The following is a 24,474-nucleotide window of genomic DNA, read 5'->3' as shown; positions in this document are numbered from 1 at the left end:
CCTGAGAGCAGGTTATAAATGCAGAATCTCAGCCGCCCCTCCCCCACCGGCACTTCACAAGGTCCTCAGGCGGTGCGTGCAGGTGCGCTGGCTTCAAGGGCTTAGGAGAGTAGTTCAGAAAGGCAGGTGGCAGCCAGTCCCCAGCGGGTCTTGGCTGCGGGGGCCCAGTTGGGGCGGAGCCAGATAGGCTGTGGGGAGCCTCAGCATGTTTTTAAGCCAGGGAATGTCTTGCTGGCACTTATGATTCACAGAGATGGCTCTTGGGGGCGGTGGGGGAGGGTGGGGTAATAGGCACAAGCCTCGCTTTGGGGACCACGCCCCTCCCTGGTGTGTGGCTTTGGGCAAGCTGCTCGGTCTCTGAGTGCAAATCGGAGTAAACTCCGATAGATTGGAGGGTTGTTGTCAGGCTGGAGACCTGGCCTGGCTCAGAGGGGCAAGCCTGTGGGGGCAGAAGAGGTGTTAACAGCGTGCAAAGGGCTACCCCGGCAGTCCAGTGGCCATGGGAATGGTGAAGAGGGAATTATCATTATTATTTTTTTTGTAAAGAAAATCCGTCAAACTCAGAAAAAATGCACAAACTCACCGGAAAGTAAAGAGCTTACAGAGCAGGATTTCTGCTCCTGACCATGGAAGTATTGCTGAAGATCAGTTCAGGGCCATCACCGGCCACTGCTTTCTGTCCTCCTCTCCTTAGGGGTCAGGATCAAAGTCTTACTACAACACTGGCGCCCCGCACCCAGAGGACCTCAATTCTAGGAGGGAGCAGGCAGCAGGCGCCAATTCTAGGTCTTCTCAGAAGCTGCTTTGTGAAGGAAGGAAGGTCCCCCTTTGGGCAGGCCCAGCCTATCCTTCAGGACTGGCCCCTCACCAACTCTTCCGTCCCTGGACCTCCCCAGTGTCACCACTGTTGGGGGAAGTCTCCTGCGGGGCCTCGTGGACCTGTAGATATGTCTGTGGCAGCGAATTTTCTCTTTCCATCCGTCTCTGAGCCGTTTCTTGGATGGTTCTGCCTTCTGGGTCTCACCACACAAGGCATGTCATTCCAAAGGCAGGTACCATGGTGCCCCCCAAAGCATCCACATTTCCTGGGTTTCTCTCCTCCCATCAGCCAAAGAAGGCCCCCTCCGGTCTGAGCTTGGGTTCTGTCTGCTGCAGCCTTGGGTCTCAGCTGGGGAGGCTGAGGAGACGACTGACAAGCCTGTGTCCAAGAGCCAGTCTGCTCAGGCTTAGCCCTCCCCACACTGCCCGGCCTCCAAGAAACAGTATGCTGGACCCTGGAGCGTCTCTTGGAACGGAGCAGATCCCAGAATCCCAGTCTGGCGTGATGCTTCGAGTGGGAGGGAAACTCCTGGCCAGGCAGAATCCTGCCGGAGCCTGACAGTGTGAATGGTGCAGTGAAGTCTGGTTTTTTCTTGCTAAGTCCCAAGTGAGGGCTTGTTTGCTTTAGCTGCTCTGGGACCCCAGTCCTAGACAGGGAAGTTGAAATGCGTGAAAGCAGGGGTGAGGAAGAACCCGTTACCAGTGGGTTTCGCAGCCCTTGGTGGAGCCTGGCATGTTGGGGAAGGAGCAAAGAGGAGAAATTTCTGCTAGGGGAGTCCTTCCAGGTGGCAGTGACTTCCTGGGCTGCCAGCCTCCTGGGCCCCGCTTCCCCATCCTTTCATTCTGGACTGCCACGGTCAGCACCAAGTCCACATCCAATATAAGCTATTTGAGGTAGTGACAATGGTTTCATTTATTAATCAAGGTGGACATAAGCTAAGTTTGAATCTATAATAGGAAACCCCATTTATGGAGGAGGACACTAAGTAAGGCTCCTGAGGCTGGCCTGACCTAGGTCTCCACCCATCTCTTTCTGAAAGCTCCCCCACCCCCTGCCACTGGAAGGGCCGTCCTGTCCTGGGTGAAATCTGCCACCAGCTCCTGGGGCTCTGCCTCTGCGCCTCCAGCCTCCCTGGAGGGCATGGTCTTTTTCGCATCTGGTGGCCAGGGCTGATCTGAGACAGGTGTGGGGAGGAGGGGACTCCGGGGCCCTGCCAGGGCTGACACCCAGCAGGCTGGAGCACCAAGGCTGGGTGGCTTGGTCCCTGAACAGCACCTCGTGGGTCTCTGCAGACGTGTGGGCCAACGTGAAGGTGGAGTGCGAGCCCAGCTGGCAGGCCTTCCAGGGCCACTGCTACCGCCTGCAGGCGGAGAAGCGCAGCTGGCAGGAGTCCAAGAAGGCGTGTCTGCGGGCTGGTGGGGACCTGCTCAGCATCCACAGCATGGCCGAGCTGGAGTTCATCACCAAGCAGATCAAGCAAGGTGAGGGGCTGCTTATCCACACTCCTCTGTGCCCAGCCTGTCCTGCCCAAGGGGTCCTGGGACCATCTCTCCGTCCGCTGCCAGAGGCCAAGGCTGACGTCTCCGTGCGCTCTCTCTCTCCCCTCTCTCCCGCTGCACCCCAGAGGTGGAGGAGCTGTGGATCGGCCTCAACGACTTGAAACTGCAGATGAATTTTGAGTGGTCTGATGGGAGCCTTGTGAGCTTCACCCACTGGCACCCCTTTGAGCCCAACAACTTCCGGGACAGCCTGGAGGACTGTGTCACCATCTGGGGGCCGGTGAGAACCTCCTCTCCCCAGCCTCCTGGTGCCGCCCTGGTTTTAGGAGTGCTGTCAGCTCCTACCTCCATACCACCCCCCCATTGCGTCTCAGAAGCCCCCACTTATCTGCCAACCCCTTCCCTTCCATATGGAGAGATGGGCAGGGTCTGAATCCTCCCCACCCCGACTAGCTGGGTCACTTTGGGCAAGTTACTTAACCTCTCTGTGCCTCGGTTTCCTCGTCTGTCAATGGAACACTAAAAGTACCGACCTCAGAGGGTCATTGGGTGGATTAAAGGGGTTCATGTTCATGCAGCCTGGGGCGGGCGCTGCCTGGCACCGTCTTGGTCTGCCAGCTGCTCTCCCCGCCGGCAGGTGGCATCGGAAGCCGCATTTTAAGGACCTGCTCCATTGGCAGGGTGGCTCTGTGCCAGCCCGACCCAGCCCAGGGTTCCTGTCTCCTCCCAAAATGACGGGGCGGTGACTGTTTGCCCGGGCTTTGGCTCCGATGCAGTGTGGGTTGATGAAGGAATCGATGGAGGGCTTCAAGCCAATATGAGACCCTTTAAAAAGACCAAAGTCAAAGGGACAGAGCACCAACTCCAGGGACAGAGAGGACACTCTGCGGTGAGATCCTGCAAACAGTGCCAGGACGATGGAGACAGAGCCATCTGGCATAAGGGATGCTATTTAAAAATTTATAGACAATTATTTGTTGAGTGTCTGCCACGTGCCAGGCGTTCTCCTGGGGGCTGGGGCACAAACACCCTTGCCCTCTGGATGGAGCCGAGGGCAGACAAACTGCTGGCTAGGAGACGGGGGACACAGGCCAGCCTGGGACACACATAGCTCAAGTAGGAGGCGGGGGCGGGTCTAAAAAATCCTGTTCACCCAAGGCTTTGGGGGAGGGAGGCTGAGACGCTCCCTCATCCTATGTCCCCAGGAGGGTCGTTGGAACGATAGTCCCTGCAACCAGTCCTTGCCCTCCATCTGCAAGAAGGCTGGCCAGCTGAGCCAGGGGGCGGCCGAGGAGGACCATGGCTGCCGGAAGGTGAGGGTGTTTCTGGAGCTGCCCCTGGGCAGGGCCAACCTGAGGGGCTCCCCTGGGAGGGAGGGGGTTAGCTGGAGTTGTGCAGCCTCTCTTGCCGGGCACATCCCTTCCTCCTGCTCTCCAAACTGCTCTGTTCCAGAAGGGGTGACACCGGCTGAGGTGGGGTGGGGTTGGGTGGGGGCAGCTGGGAGGAAGCAGAGTTCCCCACCCCCACTCGGCATAAAGAAGCCACTTCCCAGAGGCAGCAGAGAGCCAGAGGTGGGTGTGAGCAGACCCCCCAAGTCATGCCGAGCGTGGCTGCTGGGCTACACCCCAGTCCTGCTTTGCCACCTCCGTCTTTGCCGGCACCCACCGCGCCACCTGATAGAGCGTGTGCTTGTCTGTCTCCCCTGGAGGAATGAGGCCATTCTGGTGTCCCTGCCTTCCGTTCCTAGCCCGAGGGGCTTCCAGACCATCAGGGAGGGAGGGAGATCAGGAATGACTGGGCGAATGGGGCAGAGCATGGATGAATTAGGGTGCAGGTGGGTGATGGACCCAGCCCCTCCCAGACCCCCCCCAGCCTGGCCCTCAGCCAAGCAGCGGGGTCCGTGGTGAGGATGAATATAGAGAGGTTGTTCAAAAGAGACACTTGATGGTGTTTTTGGCCCCTGAGGCTCCATTGGCCAAGGCACGCCCCTGCCAGCCCCTTGCTGCTAGTCTGGCATTCATTCTGTTTCCCTTCGGAGGAAGCCCCCTTACTGCACTCCACCTCACAGGAACCCCGGGCTCTCCCCCCGGGGCAGGGGCCTGAGACAACAACAGGCATGAGCTGCAAGGGGGAGGAGAGGGGGCAGACGGGGCCCTGCTGAAATGCCCAGGGGCCCTGTCCTGCCCTGAGGGAGGTGGGAGTAGGGGAGTGAGGACAGTGACTAAGTGCCCTGGAACCAGGGCCACCTGAAATGTGTGTGCAGTGTTGGGCACCCTGGGTAATGCCCTGGGAGAGCTGGGATCTTAGCACAGCCCCAGCACTCCCCGTCCCAGTATCAACCCCCCATGCTCCCCAGCTTCACTTTTACTCCGGCTCTTGCCCAAGGGGCTGTGTTTCTCTCCCAAACTTGTATCTACCCTGAGGCTTCCCATTTCTTTCTTTCTTTTTAAAAAGATTTTATTTATTTATTTGAGAGAGAGAAATCACAAGTAGGCAGAGAGGCAGGTGGGAAGCAGGCTCCCTGATGAGCAGAGAGCCCAATTCGGGGCTCGATCCCAGGACCCTGAGATCATGACCTGAGCCCAAGGCAGAGGCTTAACCCACTGAGCCACCCAGGTGCCCAGAGGCTTCCTATTTCAAGGCTCCTGGAGGGGAAGGCCCGGCAGGCACCTGGTGTCTCTTAGGAGGAGCTGTGATGAGGGCTGTGATGAGGACAGATGTAGCCTTTGTGCTGCGGGTTCAAGTCCATGCTCCCCTTTGTACTGTCTGTGCATAAAGTCCAGTCACTTAATTTCTCTGTGCCCCAGTTCCTCTTTTGAAAGGCAGGAGCAGAGAGCTCAGGGTGGCCCAAGGGAAGAGGTGGGGTCTGTTGCAGGAAACCTTGCCTGGTCTCGTGCTGGTCCGATGGTAGAGAGCTGGCCTCTCAGAGCAGTGGTCTCTTCCAAAGCTTTGCTGCTCCCCGCTGAGGGTCTTTCTATCCCCTGACCCCAGGCTAGGTGCACCCTCCACTCACTCTACCTTTTCCAGGACCTGAGGATTACCGGGTCCCTCCACAGCCCGCAGCTCTCCCAGAATTTCAGCTCTGGGTTCTCAGCCAGCTGGCAATTTTCCCACTGAGACTCTGGGTTTAAATGCCCCAATCATCTTGCTTCGCCAGCCCACCGGCGAGTGCCTGGCTCCCCTCCCCCCCCCGCCCAATCAGCCACCCCTGGGCCATGTGTCTACCCCCAGTCTGGCTGCTGTGGGCGATGCCAGGAGGTTGAGGCCATAATGTATATAGCATGAGAAGGGCCATCTCCAGTGTCAAACCAGTCCCCAGGCTTTCCGAATGAGGGAGGAGAGTCCTCCCCACAGACATCCCTCTTCTGCCCACTGTCTCGAGCCAGGGTTGGACATGGCACAGCCCCTCTTGCTACTGGCTGGGAGAAGACCAAGTCACCTACAGTGAGGCCCGGCGCCTGTGCACCGACCACGGCTCTCAGCTGGTCACCATCACCAACAGGTACGGGACAGGGTGTGTACTCAGACCAGCCCTGCTGCCTGTCCTGGCCTAATGTAGCCTCTCCACCAAACGGGGTGGCCTTGTGCCATCACCACTCAGGAAACTGAGTCCTTGGAGCCTGGAATGGCTTGAGGGCCTTTTTCTAATATCGTCCCAAGAATGGTTCCCATTTACTAAGTGACCCCATTGTGGGGCAGGTGTCTGTTCCTCTCGACATTCTTCTCAGCCAGGCACGGAGGGTCAGGCAGGAGAGGGGGAGCTCGGTGGCTATGTGTCAGCTGCAGGGTCCCCAGGGGCCCCCACTTCCCTCAGCAAGTTGCTGACTGGGTACAACACCCAGGCTCCCGGGATGGGAGTGTCTGGCCTGTGGCCCAGGGTGGGGGTGGGCGCCGAGGGGGAAGTTTGGGCCTCGTTGAGCTCCCTGCCTGACTGGCTTCTCTCTCACAGGTTTGAGCAAGCCTTTGTCAGCAGCCTCATCTACAACTGGGATGGTGAATACTTCTGGACCGCCTTGCAGGACCTCAACAGAACCGGCTCCTTCCGCTGGCTCAGTGGGGATGACGTCATGTATACCCACTGGAACCGGGACCAGCCCGGTGAGTCCCTCCTCTGAGGCACTCAGTCAGCCCCTCTCTGACATTCCTCGGGGAAGCCAGGAGGCGGCCCCCCGGCCTGGACCAAGTCCCAGGGCCTCCCAGGAAACCAGTCATTGGTACAGTGCAGTAGAGTAGTTAGGAGCTCAGGGTCTGGCCCAAACCACTTGGCACCTTTTTGAGCCTCAGTTTCCCATCTGTCAGCTGAGGATAACAACGCTTTCCTCCTGGGACTGGTGTGAGACTGAACGGGATGAAAAGATGTGAAGTGCTTAGCATAGGGCAAGTGCTTGCAATCAGAGTCATTGCCATTACACCTTCAAGGTCTCTTTTAGCCTTTTCAATGACATGATGAGGCTAATGGTAAAACAGCCTCAGAGAGGTTAAGCCACTTGCCTAAATCTCACAGGAGTGAGCAGAGAACTAGGACTTGGTCCATTCCCTTCGGGTCCCTGCGGAGCCGGCCATGCTTGTCCCCAATGTGGGGGCCGAGGCCAGGGTGGTGTCCTACGGGGATGTGGGGCAGGGTCAGACCCCAAGTCCTCAGCCAGTGGGTCTCCTGCTCTCTCCTCCAGGATACAGCCGTGGGGGCTGTGTGGCCCTGGCCACAGGCAGCGCAATGGGGTTGTGGGAGGTGAAGAACTGCACCTCCTTCCGGGCTCGCTACATCTGTCGCCAGAGCCTGGGCACACCCGTGACGCCCGAAGTGCCGGGGCCTGACCCCACACCCAGCCTCACCGGCTCCTGTCCCCAGGGCTGGGGGTCGGACCCCAAACTCCGGCACTGCTATAAGGTAGGCAGCCTGCTGGTGTGGGAGTGGGGAGAGGAACAAGAGCAGAGAAACAGTTTGCTGAGGTCAAGGGCAGCCCCAGCGGGGCCCAGCTGTAACCGGGCAACTAGGCCCCAAGGATCCTGTTTCCCCACAGCAGACTGCAGACAGAGGTAACTTCTGATGACACTCTCGTCAGTGGAATCTCAGATCTGGTACATCATGGGTGCTGGATGAAAGGAAATAATTGAAAAAAAGAAAAACAAAACAAAACATAGAGATAATCAGTTTCAGATGTTCCCAAACATTGGGGTGGGGCTGGGCTGGCTGCTTTTCAAAATCACCTGGGCAGCTTGATAAAAATAAATTCCAGGCTGCCATTATGGGGACTGGGATTCACGAGGTTGAGGAAGGGCCCGGTCCTCTGATTTTTGAACTCTGCAGTGTTTGGGAGACACTAACATAGTCCAGGGTCTTTTATGACATGAGGAAACTGAGTCCAGGGAGGGGAAGGGACTTGCCTACAATAAACTGTGGCTCCCCTGGGATGAGAGCCCAGGTCTTGGGCTGGTTCGGGGGTCTGGGCAGTACCTGGCTGTACAGGCTCCCCTCCCCTGGGGCTCGTTCTCTGATGAGCAGGATTGTCTTAGCTAGCCTGTACCCCTGTCCCGTACCACCTGCCCTCCCAAGACAGCCCCCCCTCCCTACTGCTGTCTTGGGAGGGCAGGTGGACCAGTAGGGACAGCTTAGACACCTGGACTTTGTTCCTGTAGGTGTTCAGCTCAGAACGGCTGCAGGACAAGAAGACCTGGCTGCAGGCCCAGGGGGCCTGCCAAGAGTTGGGGGCCCAGCTGCTGAGCCTGGCCAGCTATGAGGAGGAACACTTTGTGGCCAACATGCTCAACAAGATCTTTGGGTACTGAGCCTGGGGCAGTGGCCTGCATGCACCTGTGTGGGCACAGGGCGCGGGACGAGGTGAACGCACCCCCAGGGAGGCCTGTCTGAGGGCTCAGAATGACCTGTGTATCTCCAGCAAATGCCAGGACCATCCTGCCCTCCCTCAGGGAGCCCCAGTCTCCCTGGTTGCTCACCAGTGTCAGGAAACCAGCAGTGTCCCCCTTAGACTCACGGACTTTTACAAAAGTAACTGCCCTCCTCACTCCTCCTTCTCCATGGCAAAATCTGATCCAAGCCAAGCACCCCCTCCGCCCCCAACACCATCCCATAACAGCCCACTGTCCTCAAACAACAGCCTTTCCTGAGAGACAGGAGGAGAAAAGTTACAAAAGTGAGCATTTGCCCCTGGGGGTCCCTAAGGACTCCATGTCTGTCCTGTGGGTCTCCTATGACACACAGCACCTATACTCCCTCAGTGCTGGAAAAAATCTGAATGGATCCAGGCTTCCCAAAAGACACCTTAATTCCCAGGGACATGTCTTTCCAGCAAACATCCAGATTACCTTATTGGACTAGTAATTGTAACTCTCACTGATGGCCTCTCACCATGTCTCAGGTACTGCACTAAACACTGAATCCTCACTGGGTCTCTTCTTCAACCCTACAAAGTGGACATTATCAAGGACCCATGTGGGCTGCTACAGAGGTTGGGTTATTGGCCCCTGGTCAGGGAGCTGCTTTATGGGCCATTCGGCGCTGGAATCTGCTTTTATCTGATTCCAGAGCCCCAGGTCTATGTTCCATGTCCACCATTTGCTAAACTCCCCGAAGTGAAAGCCTACAGTCTTGCTGGCAGGGCAAACCCCACCCAAAGGGAAGCCAGGTAAGGGAGCCAGGCCACCCACCCGCAGCGGGCCGGGCACTTGGTCCAGCTAGGTCAGGTCTCCCTGGGGAGAGAACTTTCTAAAGGTGGCCCCAACAGCGAATTGCCGGTGAGTGTGAAGCCCAGATGGAGAGAGGCCCCAGGCCCTCGGGACAGCCCAGGTCACCTGCAAGGGACTCCTGCTCCTCTCATCCCCATCTCTTCTGTCTCCACCCCCGGACCGTGCTGAAGTGAATCAGAGCCCGAGATTCACGAGCAGAACTGGTTCTGGATCGGCCTGAACCGTCGAGACCCCGGAGCCGGGCAGAGCTGGCGCTGGAGCGACGGCTTGGGGGTGAGCGGGCGTGGAGGGGGCGGGTCCGCAGGTGGGCGGGGCCCCGGAGGGAGTGGGTTGGGTGGGCGTGGTCTTTGAGGGCGGGACACAGAGCCTGGCTGTGGGCGAGGTTTAGAGTTAGGGCCTTTGGCGGGAGTCCGCAGGTTAAGAAAAGGGAGGCGGGGCGTCCAGCCAGGGTTGGGGGTTCCCAGCTCAGGCCCGGCCATCCGTAAGTCTGTTCTGGGGACGCCGAGAACTTGACAACCTTCTCCTACTCCGACCTTCAGTTCTCTTACCACAATTTCGACCGGAGCCGGCACGACGACGACGACATCAGGGGCTGTGCAGTGCTCGACCTGGCCTCCCTGCAGTGGGTGGCCATGCAGTGCGAGACGCAGCTGGACTGGATCTGCAAGATCCCTCGAGGTTGGGTGGGATGGTGCTGGGAACCGGGAAGGGGGCACTGGGCGGCGGGGCCGGGAATCCAGGGGAGGGTCTTCTTTCCCTGCAGCGTCTTTGTTCCTGTTGTCCCCATAGGCACAGATGTGCGGGAGCCAGACGTCAGCCCACAAGGTAAGGCCCCCAGGCCACACCACTCCCCGTGGGGGTCCGAAGAGGGTGAGGGGTGTCACCTCCAGGACGGGCCTGCCCGGGATGGAACCAAAGGAGTTAGGGGTTTGAGCTGAGAGAAGGGGAATCGGGGCGCCTGGAGTCCTGTGGGCCTCTGTCTCCAAGCAGGGGCAAACTTGGGCCTGGAGTGGTGTCGGGCAGGGGGGCTTAGGGGTTCGTAACCTGCCTGCTGCCTGCCCTTGGACCTGCCTGGGCCTTGTCTCGCTCTGTCCTCAGGGCTCGAGTGGGCAACCCCAACCTGGCCTCTGCTCCCGCCCTCCCATGTCCCTGCAGGCCGGCGGGAGTGGCTGCGTTTCCAGGAGGCTGAGTACAAGTTCTTCGAGCACCACTCCACGTGGGCTCAGGCGCAGCGCATCTGCACGTGGTTCCAGGCCGAGCTGGTCTCCGTGCACAGCCAGGCCGAGCTGGATTTCCTGGGGCACAACCTGCAGAAGGTGAGCACCCCGGTGAGCCTGGGCCCTCGGGCAGTGGGAGGGCAGGCCCAGGGAGGAGAGGCCCTGCCAACCCTTATCTGCCTGATGGGTTTCCCCAGTTGTCCCCAGGCCAAGAGCAGCACTGGTGGATTGGCCTGCACACAGCAGAGAGTGACGGGCGTTTCAGGTAGGAGCCTTCCAGGGTCAGCAGCTGTGGGAGGGGGGGCGCGTGCCTGGATGGCCAGGCGGGACCCCAGATGGGAATGAGGGAGGCCGCCCACAGAGACAGACGTGGATTTGGCCTTGATCAAATGACTTCACCTTTGTGGGCCTGGCTTTTCTCATCTAAAAATGAGCATAAGGAGGCCTGCCTGGTAGGATTAGAAATAAGGTGTGCGAAGTCCTTGGCACAGCATCGAGCACATAACTGGGCACCAAATAAGGCAGCTGCTATTAAGGCTGGGGCCACTCATGGATAAGTCCCCCTCAGGACATGGGGAAGAACAGACGATGTCCTCTGGAGGGGCCTCTCTGTATGCAGTACCCACCTACCACGCATGAGGGAGCTCGAGACAGGAAGGACCCGGAGCACAAGAGTATCTGAGGGCACTGTTGCCTTTGGACCTCTGCTCTGGGCTTCTTGGGCTTCTCTAGTTAGTGAACGAGTTTCCAGGGAGGGCTGGGGCTTACCTGGACGCACCAGGTCTTTGGGTCCCCAATGGCCCGGAGCTCAGTGGCCTCACGCTTAGCCTGTAGCTACTGAGCCCCTGGGCTCGGGCCCTTTCCTGCCCCCCATCTTGGTGGCCTTCATTGCTGTATACCACGGAGGTTGGGACCGGGGCGAGTCATCTCTGTTCTGTGTCGTTGCAGGTGGACCGATGGTTCCATTATAAACTTCATCTCCTGGGCACCGGGTAAACCTCGGCCTATCGGCAAGGATAAGAAGTGTGTGTACATGACCGCCAGCCGAGGTGAGGGTGGGGGCGGGGCAGAGAGGGTGCAGAAGCTGGGGAGAGGGTTGATGTTGGGGTCATTGTGGTGAGCCTGGGGAGGCCTATAAGTCTCTTCTCATTCTCTTTGTTCCCACAACCCAAGAGGGGCTAGACCCAGAGAGGGGACCTGGCCCCATGATTCAGCAGCCACAGAGGACCAGAGTTCAGAGCTGGACACGGGCATCCGACCCCCATGTCCTCTTCACTGGGCATGAGGCCAGGGTGCTGCTGGCTCTGCCCTCTGCTAGAGTGACTGCCCTCCTCTTTCTGCAGAGGACTGGGGGGACCAGAGGTGCCTGACCGCCTTGCCCTACATCTGTAAACGCAGTAACAGCACAGGAGAGCCCCAGCCCCCGGACCTACCACCCACGGCCCTAGGGGGCTGCCCGTCCGGCTGGAACCAGTTCCTCAATAAGGTAGGAGGTGGGGAGGGGCCACCCAATAGTATCAGGGGAGAGGCTGTGAACGTGGGAAGGCCGGGCTTCAGGAGGTCTGCCTCTTTGGCAACATCGAAGTCATGGCTTCTTGCCTGTACCCAGGACCCCGGGATCATGACCTGAGCTGAAGGCAGATGCTTAACCAACTGAGCCACCCAGGCGTCCCTGAAAAAAGAGTATTTTTAAGTTTAAAAAAATTTTTATTAGTGGTATGAGAAAAGTACTCAAAAATGATCAATTATAATAATTACCTTTAAATAGTTTTAGTAAGAGCAAGGTGACTGCATATATTTCATTCTTTTTGTAAAATTTTGATCTGACACTTTGTGATTTGGGACTTCACAGGTCTTGTTTGAGGTCCGAATTACTTTAAAACATGGGTTTAGTGGTTATTGGAGATAAAAAAGTTGCCTCATAAAGGCAAATACATAAAAATGGAAAAGTCCGTCCATCCTTCTTTGTTTTTCAGTCCTTCTACCAATGAAACAAAGGTTTTTGTGTAAAAATTGGCTAGTACATTGCTGTATTTTAAACTAATCTGCCTCATAAACTAATCAGAAGACCTGATTAAGATGGTTTAAGAACAAGTCTTTGAAGGATTTTTTTTTTTTAAACAACATTTAGGAAATTCTTTTCCCAAGGGTTTTGAGCGTGCAGATGGGACAGTTGGGGGGGCAGTAACAGTAATCAGAAGGGACATGTTTCTAGACATGTCTGCAGACTGTTCCTTCTAGCGGGTTTCTCTCCTATAGTAGTTACTTTTGCACTCCTGGGCTGATTGATCAGACCTGATTAGATTGTCATTGTTTTTACCGGGTGGGACAAGAGCTTGTCCCAGGAAGAGAGGCGCACTATTTTCTCGTTCATGCTTGGCATCACGAGTCTGAGCTCCCATCCTGTGCTTTCTCTGCGATAAAACCACTTAGCCGGATTGTGAGGATTAGATTAGTTAACACCAGCTCCTATAATCCGTAAATCTTTGTCCTGCCTTGGAGGGTAGCCAGCCCCTTAGCATCCTGGTGCTCTTGCTGTCTTCAGAATATTTAAGCACATATTATCCCTTTTCAACCTAAAAAAAAGTAACACACGTATTATTACAAGTTGGGAAAAAAAAAAAAACAGAAAGAAAGAAAATACAACTCACTCATCCTTTCCAGAAATAAGCCCTATGAATATTTGTTACTCTGCTTCCTGCCTTTTTCACCTAATTGAGATTGTACTACATCACAGGATTTTGTATCCAGCTTTTCTTTCCCAGTGTTCTATTTTTTTTTTAAAGATTTTATTTATTTATTTGACAGAGAGAGAAAGATCACAAGTAGGCAGGGAGGCAGGCAGAGAGAGAGGGGAAGCAGTCTCCCCGCCGAGCAGAGAGCCCGATGTGGGGCTCGATCCCAAGACCCTGGGATCATGACCCGAGCTGAAGGCAGAGGCTTTAACCCACTGAGCCACCTAGGCGCCCTCAGTGTTCTATTTTGAACACTTTTCTCATGTCATTACATTTTCCCAAAAATTTATTCTCGTGGCTTCTTCCGCCAGATATAAAACAGAATATATGGTATATATGCACTTGGTCTCGTTCTTGCCGTGTCAGCATCATGGTAGGAATACCAGTTACTCCCCTGCCAGAAGCCTTTGAAGTACGCGAGGCTGTCTGCCCCTTCACTGCCTGGCCCCAGACACTGTGCTTTCCGAGTTTTCTGCCCTTTGTTATAGCCCCGCAGCATCTGGGCATAGGGAGACAGAGTGAGCGCCCGCCTCTCCCCTGGCTTTAAGCTCCTGGAGGGCAGGGCCCCCGGCCCCAGACATACCACCTAATACACTTGCATGTGGTAGGGAGGCCCCAAGGGTTGGCGGACTGAGCTGATTCTTCTCTTCCATTGCTGATACTGACGGGACCTCGCTGCTTCTAATTTTATGACTAAATTTAGTTATTTTAAAGGAGGCCTCGGAGTATCTCTGAACTAATTCTGTGAAATGAAATGCAAGGGCTTGGTGATAAACCTCCCCCAAACTCTTGCATTATTTCTGGGTTCACCGTTTTCTACCCCAAATCTGACACTGGCATCAGTAAGCTGGTGCTCGAACTCATCCCGACAGTAAGAGCGCCTCCTTGTTCAGCACTTACTCTCACTGTGGGCACTGTTCTCTTTGATGCTTAACGAGGCCCCAAAAGACAGATACTTTTGTTCCCATTTTACAGAAAGGTTAAGTCAGATCTGGAATCTGACCTGCCCGTGTCCCCTGGCCCTCTTTGCGACTCCGAAGCTTCCTTCTCCCCTGCCCCCCGCAACCGCCCCAATCGCACTGAGGAGGGGAATCACTGGAAATCTTTCCTGTTCCATTTGAGAGATTTCCCACCCAGCTGCTGCCAGACAAAGATCATTCAGAAGTGAAGAGAAGAGTGTCCTATGGATGAACGTTAAGTTCACAGGACAAAATAAGAGAGTTCAGGCAACCCTTGGGAAGGTTCCCTGAAATCCAGACCGACCTTGTCCCCATGCATGGCCCAGGTACTGTTGTCCTAGGTAGTAGAGCTTTTGGTGGCCCAAGGACCTCCTGCGGCTGACAGACTCCCCTGAGCATGGGCCGGCAGACATGAACCCGCTGTGCCAGGCTGAGAGGGTGCCAGAGCCTTGCTCAGGGGCCCCAGATGTCCTGGTTCTGTTTATTGTCCTCAGCGCCAGCAGCCTCCCCAGGGCCTGCCGCTGAGGGCCACACGGCATGAGTTTCTGGGTTTGCGGGCCAGGGCGGTGGAACTGGATGGACATCACGCCTCCCCCTCCGCCCCAGTGTTTCCGAATCCAGGGCCAGGACCCCCAGGACCGGGTGAAGTGGTCAGAGGCACAGTTCTCCTGTGAACAGCAAGAGGCCCAGCTGGTCACCATTGCAAACCCCTTAGAGCAAGGTAGGGCCAGCCCATGGGAAGTCCCCAGTATCCTCTGACACAGCCCCTTCCTCCACCCCCCCCCCCCCCAAATACATGGCTAGAGCAGAGCGGGCAAGGGGCTGTCCTGTTGCTCATAACTCTCTCTTCTGGGGGACTGTAGCTTTCATCACAGCCAGCCTGCCCAATGTGACATTTGACCTTTGGATTGGCCTCCATGCCTCTCAGAGGGACTTCCGGTGGGTGGAGCAGGAGCCTCTGCTGTATACCAACTGGGCCCCTGGGGAGCCCTCTGGCCCCAGCCCTGCTCCCAGCGGCAACATCCCGGTGAGGAAGCCCCTCCCTCTGCTCCCCGCCCCCCAAACCTGCAGGGTCCCCCTCTTCCAGACTCTTTCCACTAAGGGCAGCCCTTTGGGGGCAGTGGCACAAGGGCAGAGCTGCCTGCGCTCCCCTGAGCGGCTCCCTCCCCCCAGACCAGCTGCTCGGTGGTCCTGCACAGCCCCTCCGCTCACCTCACTGGCCGCTGGGACGATCGGAGCTGCGCGGAGGAGACACACGGCTTCATCTGCCAGAAGGGCGCAGGTACCCATCACCCGTGAACTTGGGAAGGTCAGCACTGGGCCGGATGCTGTGGGCCATGCAGGGAGGAATGACGAAACATGATCCCTGACTCAGGGTCCCTGGGGTCACCCCCAGAGTCCAATAGCTGCTTGGGAAGCAGACCACAGGAAGACCGGGTACCAATCAGAGGGAAAGGCAGTGAGGACCCAAGGGTCTCAGGAAGAAGGTTCGGGGGTCTGGAGGGCTGACCAGGGGCAGCTAGACATCAGGCATGCTAGGTGTCAGGGAACCTGAAGTTGTGCGTCTGAGGCCCCTGCGGCTCCATCCTATTCTACAGGGGTTCCCCGGGGTGGGAGTGGGTCAAGGCTCCCGCTTGCTCCTCTGTGGACCAGCAAGAATGTGTTACTAGGAACACTGGCTAATACTTACCGTCTGTCTGTGCCAGGCTCTGGGCCCAGGGGAGACCTGGTCTCTGCCCGGTGTCTGATGCTCCCCCAGCTTCAGGCCTGGGAATGGGGTGAGGGAGGCAGAGCCCAGCCTGAGCTCTGCCCCCTTCCCTGTAGACCCTTCCCTGAGCCCATCCCCAGCAGCGTCGCCCCCTGCCCCGGGCACTGAGCTCTCCTACCTCAACGGCACCTTCCGGCTGCTGCAGAAGCCTCTTCGCTGGCAGGACGCCCTCCTGCTGTGTGAGAGCCACAACGCCAGCCTGGCGCGTGTGCCTGACCCCTACACCCAGGCCTTCCTCACACAGGCTGCCCGAGGGCTGCGTACCCCACTCTGGATCGGGCTGGCCAGTGAGGAGGTGGGCCCCTGAACTTCATCCGTCCCCAGTGGCCGGGACCACTCCCTGATTAACAACCCCCCCCCAACTCCTTGCCTTACCTTACCTGCCTCTGCTCCCCACCCCCCTGCCAGCCCCCTCCCTCCTTCCTCCCACCCTGACGGCCCCCTCCTGTCCAGGGCTCCCGACGGTACTCCTGGGTCTCAGAGGAGCCGCTGAGCTATGCAAGCTGGCAAGACGGGGAGCCCCAGCAGCCAGGGGGCTGCGCCTACGTGGATGTGGACGGCGCCTGGCGCACTGCCAGCTGTGACACCAAGTTGCAGGGGGCCGTCTGCAGCACGAGCGGTGGTAAGCGGCCAGCTGCTGGGGCTGAGGGGTGGGCAGGGTGCAGGCTGTCCCAGGGAGGACTCCGTGCCACTTCCTCAATCCTGCACCCCCCACAGGGCCCCCTCCTCCCCGAAGAATAAGCTACCACGGCAGCTGTCCCCAAGGGCTGGCGGACTCCGCGTGGATTCCCTTCCGGGAGCACTGCTACTCCTTCCACATGGAGCTGCTGCTGGGCCACAAGGAGGCACTGCAGCGCTGCCAGCGAGGTGGGCCAGTGCAGGCCAGAGCCCCCACGGGTCATTTCAGGTGGCAGCCCCTGTCGAGGGCACTTAGAGGCTCTAGGAACACTGTCCCTGTGCTGCGCTCGGCCCGCAGGCGGCACTTACACAGAAGCACCCCGTCAGTTTCCAACACACGGAGCCCATGCGTGGCACTACATGTCGGGGGCCCCGGGCGCCCACACACACAGGCACACTCCACACCGTCCTCCACTTGGGCCACCGGAGAAGAGGGCTGGGGCCTCTCTGGGGGATGGGTCTGCTACCCCAGGGGGACTGCTGTCTGTCCTGATGTGGGCCTCCCTTGTGTCCAGCGGGTGGGACAGTCCTGTCCATTCTGGATGAGATGGAGAACGTGTTTGTCTGGGAGCACATGCAGAGCTCTGAGGGCCAGAGTCGGGGTGCCTGGCTGGGCATGAACTTCAACCCCAAAGGTGGGTACCCTGTGCGCGGCATCGGGAGGGAGGGGGGATGCCTCTCCAGGTGTAGGGGAAGCCTCAACGGGACTCGTTGAGGGGGAATGAGCATTGGTTCGAGAACAAGCCTCCTCTCTTCCACCCGCTGGCGCCCTCAGTGTCTTCCTCCCTGCAGGAGGCACCCTGGTCTGGCAGGACAACACAGCTGTGAACTACTCCAACTGGGGGCCCCCTGGCCTGGGCCCCAGCATGCTGAGCCACAATAGCTGCTACTGGATCCAGAGCAGCAGCGGCCTTTGGCGCCCGGGCGCCTGCACCAACGTTACCATGGGCGTCGTCTGCAAGCTCCCCCGAGGTGAGTGCCCGCGGACCGGCCTCCTGGCCTCTTACCGCCCCCCACATGGCCGGCCGGCCGGCCGCTGCTGGGCCTGGGCCCCGGGCTCGAGTCTCATCCTGCCAGTGACACAGCGGATATGGGAGGGCCCGAAGAGACAGGCCCGGACTGGAACCCTCCCCCCAGGATAAATGGGTCTGTAGAAGGGACTGGCCCTTCCTACAGATTTCCAAACGAGACAGCAAACCTGTCATTTTGTAGCGGTTAAGGGCATGGGCAGGGTTCAAGCCCTGGGCAAACCACTTACCAACTCTGTGACCTTGGGCAAGTTCCTTAAAGTCAATGGCCTCAGTTTCTTCAGATGCCAGATGAGGATAATAGCAGTCCCTACGAGATCAAGTGAGCTAATGGGGCGGCTGGCACTCAGGAAGTGCTCTCTGTTGGCTCGTTATTACTCTCAGACTCGGTGATTAATGGGTCCCTCCCTCTTCCTTGCAGCTGAGGAGAGCAGCTTCTCACCATCAGGTAAGTTCCCAGGCAGGGCAGGGGTGAGCCCTCTCCGGCCTTGGTCCTGAATGCCAGGCAGCAGGGGGTGGGGTGGGGCTTGGGGGGGGGCACGGGAGCATGGCCTGTCCACTGAGTATTGGGCTTGCTACAGCAGCGCTCCCCGAGAACCCGGCCGCCCTCGTGGTGGTGCTGATGGCCGTGCTGCTGCTCCTGGCCCTGCTGACTGCGGCCTTGATCCTCTACCGACGGCGACAGAGCGCGGAGCGTGGGACCTTCGAGGGCGCCCGCTACAGCCGCAGCGCCTCCGGCCCTGGCGAGGCCACGGAGAAGAACATTCTGGTGTCTGACATGGAAATGAATGAGCAGCAGGAGTAGAGCCAAGGGCGGTGGGCAGGGTGGGCACAGGAGGACGGGGGAGGCCGGGCCCTGGGTCAGCCAGGCCCCCCACCAGCTGCCAGTCCAGGTGGCCTATGGAGGGTGCCTTTGGGAGCCACTGTTGGGAGCTGGGGCTGATCAGGGCCTGGCTGGTGGGGTCCCTCCCTCCCATGAGGGCTGGGCTGAGACCTGGCTGAGTGCAGTGTGGTGTTTCCCTTGGGGGGAGGCTAAGGTCTTGTCACCTGGGCCTGTGCCCCCATGGTGACCAGAAGCAGGACGGAAGCCTCTTTCTGCCCCTTTCTCCCCAGGCCCCCTTGCCCAGGCCTGCTGACCCCATGTCAAGGGACCCCCTTCTTGTTGCAGAGCCTGAGGATCCTCCTGGGCCCTCAGCTAGCCTCTGTCGCTTCTCTCCTTCCTGGCAGCCTTGGCTCTAAGCCCCCTCTCCCCCTTCCCTCCCTCTGCTTTTCCTGTAGCCCTTCCTTCTGAGCCAGGGCCCCAGGGTTTGGGGAGCCCTGTTGCTCATGGTGGGTGTCAGCTAAGGGCGCCAAGCATCTGTCACTCCTGTGCCTGCTGGGGTGGCCCATGGGGCATGGAGGGGTTAAGCCTGAGAACCAAGGCCCCACTGGGGTGTCAGCTGGGCTGGAAACAGGACTGGGAGAGACACCCTGACCCCCAGGGGGTGACCGGGCTGAGGTGTCATCTCCTGCTGGTTGAGGGAGGGCTCTATCCCTAAAGAGTCCCCTGTGGGGACCAAAGTAAGTTCCCTAACATTTCCAGCTCCTGGCTCTGGTTGGAAGAGAGACGGAGGGGGTTGCCAGAGTCCTGGGGCCTCAGAAGCGGGAGACCGCCCTCTAGTGGGGCCCAGAGGAACAGTGCCCCAGCTCCCGGAAGGGCCCAGTCCCAGGGCGCTGACTCAGTGCCTTTCCAAGAGGCCGGCCCTGGACCAGGCTGGGGCGACGGCCAGTCCCTGTGCCATGGGGTGCGGGACAATGTGAACACGGACTCAAAGACATGGTCCTTTTTTGTAGTTCTTAATTTTTTTAATGTGCCATTATTGTGGAAAAAGAAAAGAAAAAAGAAAAGCAAACAAATAAAACACACCTTTAAGAGGCTTGAGAGAGAGGGTTTCGGCTTTGTTCTGTTGTCAGCCTTGTTCCTCACACTGCCTCAGAGAAATGTCGTGTGTGGAGCTCGAGTCATGTGTTCTTTCTGCAGTCTGCCATTTTGCTTCCCTCTCTGGGCCCCACGGAGACACCTGCACTCTTGTCTTTTCTGGGTCCTTTCCTTTCTGGGCCTGCTCACCCTGTTGTCTGTGACTGGGGATGAATGTCTAGGTGACAGTCAGGAGCCACCGGACAGCTGTGTGAGCTCTGACAGCTTGGCTCACCTCTCACCCTGTGTGAGATGGGGGGACGGGACACACTTCCTGGGGTTGCTTTAAGGCTATTTGAGGATTAAATGAGATCATCTGTGTCAGGCATCGAGCCCAGAGGCTCCGAGTTCACACAGTAAGTGCCCCATACCACCTGCTGCTACTGTTATCTGGGGGCTGTGGTTCCCTGAGGGGAACATTCGAGGTGCCCAGGCCAGCCCTGGGAGGTGGGGGGCGGGGGGGTGGCCATCCTACCGGCCTCTGAGTTGTGAGCAGGCACACATTTGTCCTTGCGGAGTTTGGGCTCCAAAACCACCAGAGCCGAGGCAGGGGCTCTCAGGACCTCCCTCCTACCAGTATTCACTCAGGATACTAGGGCTGGCGACGGAGCAGCCAACAGAGAGAAGGCTCTGCTAGGAGGTGATGGGCAACTATGCCCGTCCTGCGGGTTGCTATGGGGAAGGCTGAAACTGGCCGTGGGGGGGGGTGTGTTTGGGCTGGGTGGTGGGGTAGGGGCTCGTCAGAGGAAGTGAGATGAACCTGAAGGAGGTGAGGGAATGAGCCATGCGAGCATCTAGGCAGGTGGAGGCAGGGTGGTGGGAGGGGACCCCCCTCATGGTGGCCCCTGCCCTGCAGAGGCCCAGCTAGGAGGCCAGGCTGGCTGGAAGGCAGGGAAGGGGAGTGGGGGGACAAGCCGGATTGCCCCAGGCCGTGCAGGCCCTGGTGGAAAGGATGGATGTTATTCCCGGTGTAGTAGGAAGCCCCAACCCCGCTGTCCCCTGAAGACGGTGGTGTGGACGTGGTGCTTTGGCCGTGGTCATGCTCTGGACGCGTGCGTGGGTTGCACGCATGCTTTACCTTGTTCGTGAGTTTTTAAAAGAAGTTTCTATTGTTCCGAGTAGGTAATACCACCACGTGGTTCAAGGCCTAAACCTAAACTGTACGAATAGATACACGCCTAGATACACACCGACAAGTCCCGGGCTTTTGGCCTGGACAGCAGGGTAAATGGGGTGCCTGTTTTTGAGCTGGGGAGCCCGGTGGGGGGCTGCTGGAGAGTCCATGACTGAGGCAGAGCTAGACGCCCTCCTCCTGCTCTCTCCCGCCCCTGCAGCCCCAGCAGCGGCTCTGCTGATGGGCAGCAGCAGGGCCCCATGGATGGATCTGGTCACTTTGGGGAGGGAGCCCCTATCCCATGGGGGGGCCTTAATGATTAATCCACTTCACCCTGAAGTGATTTGCTCTCCATATTGGTTAACGGCTCCCTCTGGGAGGTAAGTGCCCTGCCATTGTGTGCAGCTCAAAGACCTGCACCAGGCCCCAGGGAGCCCCACCTTGCCCCCCCCACCCCTGGCCAGAGGCCCTCTGGGAAGCGGGCTACTGACCCTTGCCCTAGGAGGGAGGCGAAACTGAGGGGTGAAGGCAGGGTCACGGGATCCCAGGGGGTGGGAGGAGCCGCTGAGGCACCCAGGGCTGCCTGGGGGTAGTGATGGTGAGTGCCCAGATGTTTAAATCATTCCAGAAATGCCTGTCCTGGTTCCCCTCTCCTTCCCTCGGGGGCTGTCGTCCTCACCAGAGCCCTGCTCCCCACCCAAAAGCATTTCAAGACAGTTTCACAGGCACCCGGAGGCTCCCCATAGACCTTGTTCTGAGCCTTTCTGCTTGGGGGCCACCCAAGGAGGGGAAGGGAATGCCCTGGCAGTTCTCCATCAGGGTAGGAGGAAGGCTCTGGGCCAGCATGGTGGGGGGTGGCATTTGCCTCTGGCTCCAGAATAGGGCTGGTTCTAGTGGGATACACAGCCTCCTGCCTTTGTACTCATTTCAGTTCAATAAGCAGTAAGCACTCGTCCGCACTCCACCTTTGCTGGGGTGCGGGGTGCCCCGAGACCCAGCTCAGAGGGCACGCTACGCCAGGCACCAAGGCCACCCTTCACTTGCAGGGCTAAGCTGGCTCAGCTCTGGCCCCTGGGGTGTCCGGTGACAGCTCACTGAATCCATGAATGGACCAGAGAACGGGGCCACTCTCCAGAGAACAGCGTCAGGCCGGCTCACCGCCTCTCCTTGTCAGGGCAGAGATGGCTTCCTCCCAGGTGTCCTGGCAGAGCCGGCCCGGCCCAGTGGGCAGCACTATGAGGCGGCAGGGGAGAGGAGCCAGCCAGCCACACCACATGGCTTTCCTGGAGCAGGGCCGCTGAGCCTGGCCAAGCTGCCTTGAGCACCTGCCGCGAGTGTGCCACAGGCACAAGGTAGAGCTTTGCGTCTAGAGGGCTGACCTGGAGGAAGGGGGGCAGGAGGAGGAAAGGGGGAAAGGAGAGGAAATCGGGAGGGGCCACAAGGGGGGACAAAGAGATGAAAGTGCCCAGATGTTCTGGCCTTTATCTTAGGGGACAGGGCAGCCAAGGGGCCTCAGGAAAGGGCTGACTTCCGGCGTGATGTCATGACTCCCACCAGAGTCAGCATCACCTGAGTGGTCGATGGCCATCCTCCCTTGTCCAGAGAAGCAGGCAGGCCGCAAGCTCTGGAGGGAAGGAGGGAGGAAAGGAGCCAGGCAGGGAGCAGGTGTCCCCAACCCCCGGAAATTGATTCGTCGCTGGCACCCTGTGCAAAAAATTTGCCTATCTTCTGATGTCATCAGATGGCAGGAGTTTGGTTTTAGCCGTTTCCAGGAGATTCTGCTCCACTATGACTTTCTGTTCCCGTGGGTGTTCTCCCCGTTCTTCCCCGGGACCTCTAAGCTCTGTGGTCCTGCGGCATGTCCAAGGACCTGGTCCTTGGTCACTGTATGTCCCTGCTGGGTCATGCAAAGATGGCCTTCGTTTGCCCTTTTGTGTCTCTCTCTGGGATGTGGGAAACTTTTGGATGGTGTCGCTCCCCACACTGGTGCTGTAGGGGACTCAGGACATTTACTAGGTACAGCCCTATTCTTTCTTTCTTTCTTTTTTCTTTTTAAAGAGGGGGCTGAGCAGAGGGAGAGGGAAAGAGAGAGAATCTTAAGTAGCTCCATGGCCAGCACTGAGCCTGACGTGGGGCTCAATCTTACAACCCTGAGATTGTGACCTGAGCTGAAATCAAGAGTCAGACGCTGAACCAACTGAGCCACCCAGGCACCCCCTATATATATATTTAATATGTATATGTGTGTGTGTGTGTATACACACACACACCAAGTAGGGGCTGTTGTCCCCCTTTACAGATGAGGAATGGAGGCACAAGAGGGGAAGGACTTACCATGCCACCTCTTCGCAGAGCCCCCAACCACCCTCTATAGAGATTGTGGTGGGACCAGCAAGGAGCCTGGAGAACCCCTGGGATCTTGCAATCAGGCTCTGAGACTCGAGAATGTTGTCTCAAGCTATTATCTCCGCTGAGAGTTTCAGAAGCTTCTTGTGAGTTTCAGGGCTGAGAATGACCGCTTTCCTTTTGGTCTTGCATGGCTTCCACTCCAAAGCAGGAGAGAAGGGAGACCTGGGCAGCCTTGGCTGGGGTAGGACCATGGGCTACAATGCACAGAATGGCACTGAATGCAGAGAAATGAGGTTGGGGTTTGATTGATGCTTTAGGTATTTACCAGGGCCCTGGACATTTTAAAGCTCCTATCTGCACCCCCCCCCCAGGGGAGTTGACTCACCCAAGGCACTGTAGCCAAGGGTGCCCTCTCCTCTTTCCTCCTGCCCCTGCTCTTCTAGCTCCCTCTCTCCGCATCTCACACCAGCCTGAGCTGTGGCTACGGAAGCTCCCAGTTGCCTATGTGTGGACTCTCTGCTCCCGGTCTTGGCCCCCATGTCCCCTGGCTCCCCTGCCCGATGAACCCTTTCTAGCCACCTGCTCCCACCGCACCCCTTATCAATGTACACTCCCCCACTTGCCCTTCCCTCCACCACCTCTCTGGTTGCCTGTCCACCATCCTTCAAGGCCCTTTTCTCCTCCATAAGGGCTCCCTGACCCCCTCCCGTGGGCTCTGGTGACCACCTATTCCCAGCTTCTGGAGTTAATTAAGGATGTTACCCTCTCTCTCAGGCAGGCCAGGAGCTTGGCCTTGGCCACCAGACAGACTTCACCTTGTAAACTTGGGCACGGCACATATAACTTGCCCCAGGTCAGGTTTGTGATGGTTAATTTTATGGGTCCGTTTAAGCTGGAGAGCATTAAGATAAGCTGGAAAAGCATTATTTCTGGGTGTGTCCTTGCGGGTGTTTCCAGAATGGATTAGTGTTTGAATGGGTAGACTGAGTAAAGAGTATCTCCCTCTTGAGGAAGGGTGGGCGTTCCCCAGTCTGTTGAGGGCCTGAGTGCAACAAAAAAAGGCAGAGGAAGGGCGAATTCTCTCTGCTGGAACAGGGACTTCTATCCTCTCATGCCCTGGAGAATCGGCTCTCCTGGTTCTTGGGCCTTCAGACTTGGGCTGGGACTCAGAGTGTTGGCTCCCTGCTACTCAGGGCTGCAGGTCTGAAACAGAAGGACCTCCCTGGTTTGCCTGGGACTTCAGCTGGCAGACGGCAGGAGGTGGGACTTCTCAGCTTCCATAATGGTGTGAGCCAATCCCTCATAATAAATCTCTTTCTACTTATTTATAAATCTATCCTCCTGGCTCAGTTTCTCTGGAGAACCCTAATACAGGTTTCCTCTCATGTCACACGGAGTTAAGATCTGCCTCACGGGGCTCAATCCCAGGACCCTGGGATCATGACCTGAGCTGAAGGCAGAGGCTTTAACCCACTGAGCCATCCAGGCACCACCACCAGGGTCTTTTAATAAATGCGACTTGATTCTTTGGGCACCTCTAGCTATGAGAAGCCCCATCAGCAGACCCCTGGGCCATCGTGATGTGGAATTAATGGTGCGGGTAGACATCAGTTCTGTGGTGTGTCCAGTCGTGTCTCCCTGTGCC

At 57.9% G+C, this 24,474-nt stretch overlaps 1 protein-coding gene across 2 annotated transcripts in view; it reads left to right on the top strand.

The window, feature by feature from the left end:
• Positions 1–19,330, top strand: part of MRC2 (mannose receptor C type 2) — a 54,128-nt gene extending 34,798 nt beyond the window's left edge. Inside the window, exons 7-30 of one of the 2 annotated variants that reach the window (XM_047707430.1) lie at positions 2,113–2,301; positions 2,445–2,599; positions 3,525–3,632; positions 5,706–5,821; positions 6,269–6,417; positions 6,990–7,207; positions 7,957–8,099; positions 9,195–9,297; positions 9,564–9,702; positions 9,814–9,849; positions 10,180–10,340; positions 10,439–10,506; positions 11,190–11,290; positions 11,585–11,727; positions 14,542–14,656; positions 14,799–14,962; positions 15,109–15,217; positions 15,760–15,998; positions 16,157–16,325; positions 16,421–16,570; positions 16,897–17,016; positions 17,174–17,353; positions 17,831–17,857; positions 17,994–19,330. In XM_047707430.1, the coding sequence (XP_047563386.1) occupies positions 2,113–2,301; positions 2,445–2,599; positions 3,525–3,632; positions 5,706–5,821; positions 6,269–6,417; positions 6,990–7,207; positions 7,957–8,099; positions 9,195–9,297; positions 9,564–9,702; positions 9,814–9,849; positions 10,180–10,340; positions 10,439–10,506; positions 11,190–11,290; positions 11,585–11,727; positions 14,542–14,656; positions 14,799–14,962; positions 15,109–15,217; positions 15,760–15,998; positions 16,157–16,325; positions 16,421–16,570; positions 16,897–17,016; positions 17,174–17,353; positions 17,831–17,857; positions 17,994–18,214 (3,323 nt within the window). In that variant the 3' untranslated portion in view covers positions 18,215–19,330. Of the gene's footprint in view, positions 1–2,112; positions 2,302–2,444; positions 2,600–3,524; positions 3,633–5,705; positions 5,822–6,268; positions 6,418–6,989; positions 7,208–7,956; positions 8,100–9,194; positions 9,298–9,563; positions 9,703–9,813; positions 9,850–10,179; positions 10,341–10,438; positions 10,507–11,189; positions 11,291–11,584; positions 11,728–14,541; positions 14,657–14,798; positions 14,963–15,108; positions 15,218–15,759; positions 15,999–16,156; positions 16,326–16,420; positions 16,571–16,896; positions 17,017–17,173; positions 17,354–17,830; positions 17,858–17,990 lie in introns of both variants that reach the window. The other variant, XM_047707429.1, reaches the window with a different exon arrangement.
• The last annotated feature ends 5,144 nt before the right edge of the window (positions 19,331–24,474 follow it).

Source organism: Lutra lutra, chromosome 16, assembly GCF_902655055.1.
Source record: "Lutra lutra chromosome 16, mLutLut1.2, whole genome shotgun sequence".
In the NCBI taxonomy this organism is placed as follows: domain Eukaryota; kingdom Metazoa; phylum Chordata; class Mammalia; order Carnivora; family Mustelidae; genus Lutra; species Lutra lutra.
The sequence above is the reverse complement of the archived record's forward strand: the minus strand, read 5'-3'. Positions and strand labels throughout refer to the sequence as shown.